A 10,985-nucleotide genomic window follows, 5' to 3' on the forward strand; every position below is an offset into this window, starting at 1 on the left:
CGCTGTCCCTGCTGTCCCCACTGTCCCCCAGCCCCGGAGCAGTGTCCCTCAGCCCTGGGACAGGCACAGTGGCTCTCAGAAGGGTCCGGCCTGGCAGGGACAGCAGGGCTCATCCTGTCCCACCCCTTGCTGGGGACAGCGACACCTCCCACCGGGACAGGCTGCTCCACCCGGGCCAGCCTGGCTGGGGACACCCCGGTCCTTGTCCCCAGAGCTGTTCTGGGCACAGAGACTGCTCCAGCCCTGGTGCAATGCCCTCCCCTGAGGGGACGGGGGCTCAATGGGGGGCTGTCCCAGTGCTGGATGATGCTCTGTTTGATTTAGGGATGGGCTAATTGAGAGGTGTTTTAAAAACCTCTGTTCTGTTCTTAGTCTCATGTGAAGGGTGAGACTGATATCATAATTCTGAGCCTTCTGTCAGGCTTCCAGAATTCTCTATAAATTCATTTCCCACAGCAGGGACACAGCATGGACACAGCATGGACACAGCAGGGACACAGCAGGGACACAGCATGGACACAGCAGGGACACAGCATGGACACAGCATGGACACAGCAGGGACACAGCATGGACACACCATGGACACAGCAGGGACACAGCATGGACACACCATGGACACAGCAGGGACACACCATGGACACACCATGGACACAGCATGGACACAGCATGGACACAGCAGGGACACACCATGGACACACCATGGACACAGCAGGGACACAGCAGGGACACAGCAGGGACACAGCAGTGACATACCATGGACACACCATGGCCACTCTCCAGGCCCTGAGGAAGATGGGGTTCCTGTCCTTCTGTGCCAGGCTGCAGGACCCCTCCCTGCTCCTCCTGATGCCCCCCAGCCTCCCCAGCCCTGGCTGCCCAGGGCCTCAGGGGGTGGCCCTGGTGTCACCTGGCTCCCCCCACACTGGGTGAGGCCAGCAGGAGCCCCGGGTGACCACAGCACAGTCCCTGGTGTGCCAGAGCCCGTGGCTGTGCCTGCCTGCAGGAGCATTTCCAGCCTCACAGGGACCTCTGGAGTCACTCTCCCAAAGTCTCAGTGTCTCCAGTGTATCCCAGCAGTGCTGCCCACGTCTCCTCTCTGCTGCCCAGCTGGAGCTCTCCCTGCTCCTCTTCCTCAGGCCAGCCCTAGGGAGTGCCCCGTGTGTGCCCCAGCTCCGGGGACAGCAGGGACATCCCCCTCTGCTCCCAGCTACACCCTCACTTCTGGGGCTCCATCCCTGTGCTGGACTCTGCCGGGCTGGCTCTGGGGTCCTGCTGCACCCCTGAAGCCCCCAGGGGCTGCTGTGGGTGGGACATGCCTCATGGGGTTGGTGTGGGTGGGATGTGGCTCACGGGGATGCTGTGGGTGGGATGTGGCTCACAGGGATGGGGTGGGTGGGCTGTGGCTCTCAGGGATGGATGGGGGGGGGGGGATGTGGCTCACAGGGATGGGGTGGGTGGGCTGTGGCTCTCAGGGATGGATGGGGGGGGGGGGATGTGGCTCACAGGGATGGGGTGGGTGGGCTGTGGCTCTCAGGGATGGATGGGGGGGGGGGGATGTGGCTCACAGGGATGGGGTGGGTGGGCTGTGGCTCTCAGGGATGGATGGGGGGGGGGGGATGTGGCTCACAGGGATGGGGTGGGTGGGCTGTGGCTCTCAGGGATGGATGGGGGGGGGGGGATGTGGCTCACAGGGATGGGGTGGGTGGGCTGTGGCTCTCAGGGATGGATGGGGGGGGGGGGATGTGGCTCACAGGGATGGGGTGGGTGGGCTGTGGCTCTCAGGGATGGATGGGGGGGGGGGGATGTGGCTCACAGGGATGGGGTGGGTGGGCTGTGGCTCTCAGGGATGGATGGGGGGGGGGGGATGTGGCTCACAGGGATGGGGTGGGTGGGCTGTGGCTCTCAGGGATGGATGGGGGGGGGGGGATGTGGCTCACAGGGATGGGGTGGGTGGGCTGTGGCTCTCAGGGATGGATGGGGGGGGGGGGATGTGGCTCACAGGGATGGGGTGGGTGGGCTGTGGCTCTCAGGGATGGATGGGGGGGGGGGGATGTGGCTCACAGGGATGGGGTGGGTGGGCTGTGGCTCTCAGGGATGGATGGGGGGGGGGGGATGTGGCTCACAGGGATGGGGTGGGTGGGCTGTGGCTCTCAGGGATGGATGGGGGGGGGGGGATGTGGCTCACAGGGATGGGGTGGGTGGGCTGTGGCTCTCAGGGATGGATGGGGGGGGGGGGATGTGGCTCACAGGGATGGGGTGGGTGGGCTGTGGCTCTCAGGGATGGATGGGGGGGGGGGGATGTGGCTCACAGGGATGGGGTGGGTGGGCTGTGGCTCTCAGGGATGGATGGGGGGGGGGGGATGTGGCTCACAGGGATGGGGTGGGTGGGCTGTGGCTCTCAGGGATGGATGGGGGGGGGGGGATGTGGCTCACAGGGATGGGGTGGGTGGGCTGTGGCTCTCAGGGATGGATGGGGGGGGGGGGATGTGGCTCACAGGGATGGGGTGGGTGGGCTGTGGCTCTCAGGGATGGATGGGGGGGGGGGGATGTGGCTCACAGGGATGGGGTGGGTGGGCTGTGGCTCTCAGGGATGGATGGGGGGGGGGGGATGTGGCTCACAGGGATGGGGTGGGTGGGCTGTGGCTCTCAGGGATGGATGGGGGGGGGGGGATGTGGCTCACAGGGATGGGGTGGGTGGGCTGTGGCTCTCAGGGATGGATGGGGGGGGGGGGATGTGGCTCACAGGGATGGGGTGGGTGGGCTGTGGCTCTCAGGGATGGATGGGGGGGGGGGGATGTGGCTCACAGGGATGGGGTGGGTGGGCTGTGGCTCTCAGGGATGGATGGGGGGGGGGGGATGTGGCTCACAGGGATGGGGTGGGTGGGCTGTGGCTCTCAGGGATGGATGGGGGGGGGGGGATGTGGCTCACAGGGATGGGGTGGGTGGGCTGTGGCTCTCAGGGATGGATGGGGGGGGGGGGATGTGGCTCACAGGGATGGGGTGGGTGGGCTGTGGCTCTCAGGGATGGATGGGGGGGGGGGGATGTGGCTCACAGGGATGGGGTGGGTGGGCTGTGGCTCTCAGGGATGGATGGGGGGGGGGGGATGTGGCTCACAGGGATGGGGTGGGTGGGCTGTGGCTCTCAGGGATGGATGGGGGGGGGGGGATGTGGCTCACAGGGATGGGGTGGGTGGGCTGTGGCTCTCAGGGATGGATGGGGGGGGGGGGATGTGGCTCACAGGGATGGGGTGGGTGGGCTGTGGCTCTCAGGGATGGATGGGGGGGGGGGGATGTGGCTCACAGGGATGGGGTGGGTGGGCTGTGGCTCTCAGGGATGGATGGGGGGGGGGGGATGTGGCTCACAGGGATGGGGTGGGTGGGCTGTGGCTCTCAGGGATGGATGGGGGGGGGGGGATGTGGCTCACAGGGATGGGGTGGGTGGGCTGTGGCTCTCAGGGATGGATGGGGGGGGGGGGATGTGGCTCACAGGGATGGGGTGGGTGGGCTGTGGCTCTCAGGGATGGATGGGGGGGGGGGGATGTGGCTCACAGGGATGGGGTGGGTGGGCTGTGGCTCTCAGGGATGGATGGGGGGGGGGGGATGTGGCTCACAGGGATGGGGTGGGTGGGCTGTGGCTCTCAGGGATGGATGGGGGGGGGGGGATGTGGCTCACAGGGATGGGGTGGGTGGGCTGTGGCTCTCAGGGATGGATGGGGGGGGGGGGATGTGGCTCACAGGGATGGGGTGGGTGGGCTGTGGCTCTCAGGGATGGATGGGGGGGGGGGGATGTGGCTCACAGGGATGGGGTGGGTGGGCTGTGGCTCTCAGGGATGGATGGGGGGGGGGGGATGTGGCTCACAGGGATGGGGTGGGTGGGCTGTGGCTCTCAGGGATGGATGGGGGGGGGGGGATGTGGCTCTCAGGGATGCTGTGGGTGGGTGGGATGTGGCTCAAGGTGGGCTGGGCTCTCAGGGTCTCTGGGGCTCACTGGGGCACCCGTGGCAGGGGCCAGGGAGGAGCTGAATCCAGGCCCTGCCCTGCCAGGACACCAAGAAAAAACCTCCAAAGCCATGGGGTCGAACCTTCACCTGACAAATTCCTGTACAGCTCCTGCCCTGCCAGGGCACAGATTAAAAAAAAAACAACTCCAAATCACTGGGTCCAAGATTCAGCTGACAGCTCCTGCCCTGCCAGGACACTGAGGAAAAAACTGTCGCCCTGTTCTTCTAAGTTCTTCTAAGCCTTCTGATGTTTACGTCCTTGTTACAAACTTTCTCGTGTGCTTTTCTCTAAATAATTATTGTTTTGCATGCTTTTCTGGAGGAGGAGAAATGTGATGGACTGTTGGTTTGTCCAGTGGCATTGGAGAGGTGGCACTGTCACCCTCCAATCCACTGCCACCTTTGGAAATCTATAAATGTTGGAGTCAGAAATTCCTTCTTTTTACTTTGGAGATTCCAGTGTCTGCGTTGTGAAAAATGCCAATCACTTGTTTTTAAGATTTTAAAAGTTTAATAGTAATACAATGGTTATAAAAATAGCAATATAATTAGAGGGATAAAAATTTGGACAATTGGATTTGACAATATGAGACAATAAAAACCAAAGAGTTATGGATGTCCGGGTACCTTTTTCTGGACAAAATAAACCCGAAAAAGGACCCACATTAACAGAGGATTAACCCTTAAAAGCAATATTTGCTGTTGCATATTCATACATCTCATACATGATGCATAAATTCCATTCAAACACAGGATTCTGTCTGGTCAGTGTCAGCTTCTTCCTCTTAATCCTAACGGGGCCTTCCTTCATGGCTGAGAAGTTAGTTTATTCTGATAATGGGGCAATAAATTCTCTTTCTCTGAAAGATTCAGGTGTCCTGTGGCTGCTATCTGGTGCAAGTCCTCTCTTTCAAAAAAGTACCTTACACAGCACAGTTTCTATTTTAACTTTATGTTACAACCCAAAACTATATTTAACACACTACTTAAGAAAATCAACACAGCACAACTTTCTACCATAACACATACAATACTCATTTCAACATTTGCAGAAAGCCAGTCATAAACCACGCGTTTTTCACGTGTGTAGCTTTATTTCGTGTCCTAGAGCGACACAAAAGCTCCCAAGCCATGGGGTGAGCCCTTCAGCTGACAGATATTTTCTCTCACACCCGCAGAGGTCTGCCAAGGGCTGGTGTTGTCTTTTTATTCTAAAAACTACGTGTCCTTTGTTTACAATTATGTTCCAATACCTGTCACCTTTGTTAGACTGTGTACTTCTACTCTAGACCAATCCAAATGTGCCAGCATCACCCAGAAGATGGAGGCTGGGAAGAAGAAGGAAGAAGGACAGGGAATGCCCAAATCCCTACATCATGCCTCCTAGACCCCCATAGTAAAAATCCTCAAAATTCCACTTTCACCCTGTGACAATTACTATTATGCTACTTAAACTTCGGTGCCCTGTGATTCTTCCCACAAGGTTGGTAATTTGCTCCGTGGGTTGAGATGGAATTCCCAGGTGTCTCTGGCTTCCTGCCGGGCCACGTGTCACCCAGGGCACCCCTCTGGGTGTCCCAGCATCCAAACCCTCCCTGGAGCCGCAGCAAGGGCCATCCTGCCCTCTCCAGACGTGTGAGGCAGCAGAGCAGAGACCACCCGACGCCTGTGAGCGTGGGGCTCCTGGGGAACCCCTCCAGAGCTGCTGCAGGAGGGATGGTGCCTTGCCAGAGCCTTCTCTGCATCCAGGATCCGTCTGCAGGACCAGACGCTCCCGCTCCTTGTTGCCCCAGGAGCTGTCTTTGGGAGGAGGGAGATGTGTCCCGGGGTGAAGGAGGGATGGGAAGGAGGGGCTGGACTGAGATCAGCGTCGCTGGGTGGGGCAGGACACGGCTCAGAATTGACTTTCTGGCCATTCCTTTTGCACTGGATGGTCTTAGAGGGCACAAAATCACGGAATCATGGAATCCCAGCATGCTTTTGGTTGGATGGGACCCCAAATCCCAGCCAGTGCCACCCTGCCATGGCAGGGACACCTCCCCCTGTGCCAGGCTGCTCCAGCCCCAGTGTCCAGCCTGGCCTTGGGCACTGCCAGGGATCCAGGGGCAGCCCCAGCTGCTCTGGGAATTCCATCCCAGCCCCTGCCCACCCTGCCAGGGAACAATTCCTCATTCCTAATAGTGACTTTGTGGATGGCTGATTTGACCAACGATCCTCACCATAACTGCAATCACGGTGGTCGATCAGTGCCCATGGCTGCACTGGGTGCAGAGGGGAGCCGGCAGCTCGAGGGGATTGCTCAGGGAGGTTCCAGCAGCGGAGTGAGACAATTTTCACCTGCTGGAGATAAAAATCCCAGACATCCCGGATGCCCCGGATCCCAGGATGCCCAGGCTGTGCCCATCTCCTGCTCAGCTCTCCACAGCCCGGCCCAGGGTCCGGTGCCCACGGAGAGAGGAGGATCACCTGCAATGCAAATGCTGCAGAAGCAGGAAATGCCTCACCCGGGATGTTAAGCGCTGTTAATGGTTAATGCGCCGGCAGTTTAAACCTCCCCAGGTGCAGGGGCCGAGGCTTGCCCTGAGTGCGGAGAGGGAAGGATCGCTGCCCCAGCCCTGGCAGCGCCGGGGCTGCGCTGCTCTCCCCGGCCGGGGCTGCGCTGCTCTCCCCGGCGCGGGGCCGGCGCTCGGTGAGTCACTCCGTGTCAGGGGCTGGGGCACGGTTCTGCTGGGGAGGCTGAAGGGGAGCTCAGTGGTGCGTGAGAAGAATGGATTTCCATATTTCTGGGGGTGGAGGTGAGCCTCCTGAGCTGCTTTGTAGCCCGCACACACTCCCAGGCTGGTGTTGGAGCCTGGGAGCGCGCCCGGGCAGATTTAATCCCCTGCTCCGGACCCACACTGGCTCACTCACCGGGTGACATGGCTCTGCAGGTGGAAGAGGCGACTGGACAAATATTTGCCATGAGCTGAAGGTCTTTTCTGCCCTGAGCCGCGTTTTCTGTGGACTTTTGGTTCAGGGAGCTTGGAGTGCTTAATGGAAGCACTCAGAAATGCAAACACGGCTGCCTTGGGTACCTGCTGCTTGCAACGAAAGTAAATCAGGCTGCAAGCAGGGAAGGGTTATCTTTGGTCCGAATCCAACCGGTTTTCCTCCATCCCAGCCCTGGCCTGGAGCTTTTCTATGTACGATGGGGTTTACACAGGGGATGGGGGCTGGGGGAGCACGGGGGAAGCTCCCAAACCCAGCAGCCCTGCGTGGGACCCTCCTCAAAGCCCTTCCCACCGCAAGGCAGGGTTTGCAGCTTGGCTGGTTTGCATTATTCAGGTCTTCAAAGATCCCTCAGGCCATCAGTCATGGGACAGTGCTTCCAGGTGGGGATGGTGCTCCCAGCTCCGGCTGCCCCAGCACTCCAGGAACTGGGAAAACTGAGCTCAGAGCCTGGCAGGGCTCCAGAGCCCAGCATCAGGGCAGAGCTCTGCACTTGGGGTGTCCCTCTGGGGCACTTGGGGTGTCCCTCTGTTTCTGCTCTGGGCCAGAATTTCTTTGTGCAAGGATCACTCTGTGCAGTCCACCACGTCTTTGTCCCTCTCAATGAAGGAGTGGAAAAGGAATGAAGCAAAAGGCAGGGAAAGAAAGGGCTCCCTCTGCTCCAGAGCCAGGCTGGCAGAGCTGGGGTTGCTCAGGCTGGAGAAGAGAGGGCTCCAAGGTGACCCTGGAGCCCCTTGCAGTGCCCAAAGGGGCTCCAGGTAGGAATTGTGACGGGTGGCCACAGCCCTCAGAGACGCAGCTGGATGTCAGTCACATCCCAGACACTGCCCAACATCAGGGAAGGATTTATTCCTATATTTGGGATTCTACAAGGAACTTTGGTCTGAGCAGGGTGAGAAACTGTGTCACTTCACGTCCCTGGAGGAGCCTGGAGTCCCAGCACAGACACAGCTCTGTGTGTGCTCACAGACGGAGCCACTGACTGGGACGAGGCTGAGGGTGACTTCCATGACTGTTTCTATGATTTTACGAGGGTTTTGTGGCAGTGGATAAAGCAGAGCTGGAAAAAGGCCTGACCTGTTTGGCAGTGGGAGAGCAGAGATGTTTTCCTTCCAGACCCACTTTGTGGGACTGGCAGAACAAACAGGGCCCTTTGTGCAGAACACAGCCAGGCACCCCTTGGGGGGAAGGCAGCAGCCTTGTCACTTGTGCCCTGATCTGCAGCACCTGTCGGGCAAACCCGGGCTCACAGGGGGGTTTATCCCTTCTCCTTCCCGCACAGGGCCGAGCCCGAGCACGGGAACGCCATGTACGAGCTCAACGAGAGCAGCTTCGACCCCATCACCTTTGTCCTGACGGGCATCCCGGGCATGGAGGAGTCCCACGTCTGGATCTCCGTCCCCTTCTGCCTGATGTACCTCACGGCCGTGCTCAGCAACCTGCTGCTGCTCTTCGTCATCGCCACGGACCGCAGCCTCCACGAGCCCATGTACCTGTTCCTGGCCATGCTGGCTCTCTCTGACCTGCTGCTGTCCACCACCACCGTGCCCAAAATGCTGGCCATCTTCTGGTTCAGCGCCAGGGAGATCTCCTTCGACGCCTGCATCACGCAGATGTTCTTCACCCACTTCAGCTTCATCGTGGAGTCCTCGGTGCTGCTGGCCATGGCCTTCGACCGCTACGTGGCCGTGTGCGCGCCGCTGCGCTACGCGGCCCTGCTGACGCCCTCGGCCATCGCCAAGGTGGCGGCGGCCGCCGTGGCCCGCGGCTGCTGCATCATGTTCCCGCCCGTCTTCCTGCTGAAGCGGCTGCCCTACTGCGGGCACAAGGTGATGCCCCACACCTACTGCGAGCACATGGGCATCGCGCGCCTGGCCTGCGCCGACATCCGCGCCAACGTGTGGTACGGGCTGACCACGGCGCTGCTCTCCTCGGGCCTGGACGTGGTGCTCATCGCCGCGTCCTACGCGCTGATCCTCAGGGCCGTGTTCCGCCTGCCGTCCCCCGCGGCCCGCCTCAAAACGCTGGGCACCTGCGGCTCGCACCTCTGCGTCATCCTCATGTTCTACGTGCCGGCCTTCTTCTCCTTCCTCACGCACCGCTTCGGCCGCCACGTCCCCAGCCAGGCGCACGTCCTGCTGGCCAACCTGTACGTGGTGGTGCCGCCCATGCTGAACCCCATCGTGTACGGCGTGAGGACCAGGCCGATCCGCGAGCGCGTCACCCGCCTCCTGTGCCCCGCGGGCACGGAGCGCGCCTGCCGGTGCTGAGCCGGGCAGGGTGCGGGGCACGGCTCTGCCAGGCAGCACCGAGGCTGCAGCTCCTCTTGGCCTGGAGGAGCCACTTTGCCCGAGGGCTTCCGCGGAAGCTGAAGCAGGTGTGGTTTCTGGAAACGTGGGCTTGGCTCAGCAGCATCTCCACTGCTGGTTTCTCCTGGAGCTGCTTCCCCTCAGTTTCCTTCACAGTGGCTTTGGCTCAGCAGCATCTCTGCTGCTGGTTTCTCCTGGAGCTGCTTCCCCTCAGTTTCCTTCACTGGCAGAGACTGGGGGAGTTCAGCTGAGAAGCACCCAGGCACTGGGACCTGCTGACTCACTGTCACCCACTACAGCTGGTTGTGTTTGCTGTCCTACAGCTTCATTTCTGCCTGCTCCTTCACCTTTCTAAAGAGTCTGGGCCATGAACACCTTTTTGGTCGCCAGACTGAAGCGTGGCACACCAAGCATGGCTGCATGGGTCCCACACTGCTCACTGTGGCACAGAGGAGGTTTGTCCCTCCTGCCCTCATTGCTGAGGGACCCTGGCCCCTCCTGCTGCTGAAGTGCCCTGAGAGCTTGGGAAAGGCTTTATTGTCCTGTGTTTGAGGGAAACATTTCCCTTAAACCATCCCTCCCAAATGCAATTCAAGCCTTCAGAGCGGTGTGTAAAGGCGCAGTGGTTTCCTGCACCCACCACATCCCACAGGGATGCTTTCTGTCTTGGCAGTACAGCTCTGCCTCACCCAGGCAGTGGCCAGAGTTTTGGCTGAGGTGCTGAGGGAGCCCTTTCTGGAGGCTCCCGGCTCTCACAGCAGTGCAGGAGAGGGATGGTCTGACCCTGTGTCACAGTGAGGCCCCCAGGTGTGTTCCTGGAGCCACCCCTGAGGCGGAGCAGAGCAGCCATTCCTGCAGGATGTCCCTCTGCCCTGCGTGGGGCAGCCAGCCCCGCCAGTCCCACAGCCTGAGGGGGCTGCAGAGCTCTCAGACCTGCCCAGGTAAAGCACTGCTGCCCACCTGGGCTCACCTGGAGGGTCTCGTGTGCAGGGGTGGCCCTGGGCAGGGCTCTGCCGGGACCTGGGCTCTGTCAAATGCTGTGCCCTGCACCTGGGACCTGCTGGGCCCTCCTGGCTGGGGCTGATCGACCCCCGTGCTCCTGGGGGAGGGCAGGAGCCGTGGGCACCCCGGGTGTGTTCAGACCTGAACGCCACAGGAGCTGAGACCCACCCAGCCAGCTCTGCTCCATCCCAGCAGAGATGCTGCCACGGCTCCAGAGGAAAAGGGGAAGAGGCAGATTCCTGGTTTCAGATCAAACCCCCCAAAAAGTTTTTTCACTTTTGCAACACATTTCTTCTTTTCTTTGTTTTATTTTCCTCTGATTTGATCAAAGGTGGCACCCTGTGACGGGCACAGGGGAAATGAAAGTCTGTTCATTAAAGGCTGTTTGTCTGCCAGCAGAGATAACAGAGCTGGTACAAAAGCTGCTCGTGTCTCTGGGCTTTTAATGTCCCCAGAATGTTTGTGTTTGCCTTGGCTTTCTTAGCAAAAAGGGGGAAAAAAAGAGTGTTTGCACAGAGCAGCCATTTGATTTTTGATAGGAGATGGAGCTGTGAGAAGGGAAATGTGTCAGGGGAGCACGTTGCTGTGGGCAGCTCTAAGAACAATTGAGCTGCCACCTGGATTTGTCAATAAATGGGGCTGGAGCAGGCTGGGACAGTGGATCCTTTCCAGCCCAAGCTGTCCT

At 60.2% G+C, this 10,985-nt stretch overlaps 1 protein-coding gene across 1 annotated transcript; it reads left to right on the forward strand.

Moving 5' to 3' along the window:
* Window positions 1-8,275: 8,275 nt before the first annotated feature.
* On the forward strand, window positions 8,276-9,259 carry LOC121334239 (olfactory receptor 52B2-like). Its single transcript, XM_041401192.1, has one exon. It carries the CDS (start codon window positions 8,297-8,299, stop codon window positions 9,257-9,259), a length of 963 nt encoding a protein of 320 aa, XP_041257126.1. The 5' UTR covers window positions 8,276-8,296.
* Window positions 9,260-10,985: the final 1,726 nt, after the last annotated feature.

The sequence above is a fragment of the Onychostruthus taczanowskii genome, unplaced genomic scaffold, assembly GCF_017590055.1.
Source record: "Onychostruthus taczanowskii isolate IOZ18803 unplaced genomic scaffold, ASM1759005v1 scaffold187, whole genome shotgun sequence".
NCBI classification, from domain to species: Eukaryota; Metazoa; Chordata; class Aves; order Passeriformes; family Passeridae; genus Onychostruthus; species Onychostruthus taczanowskii.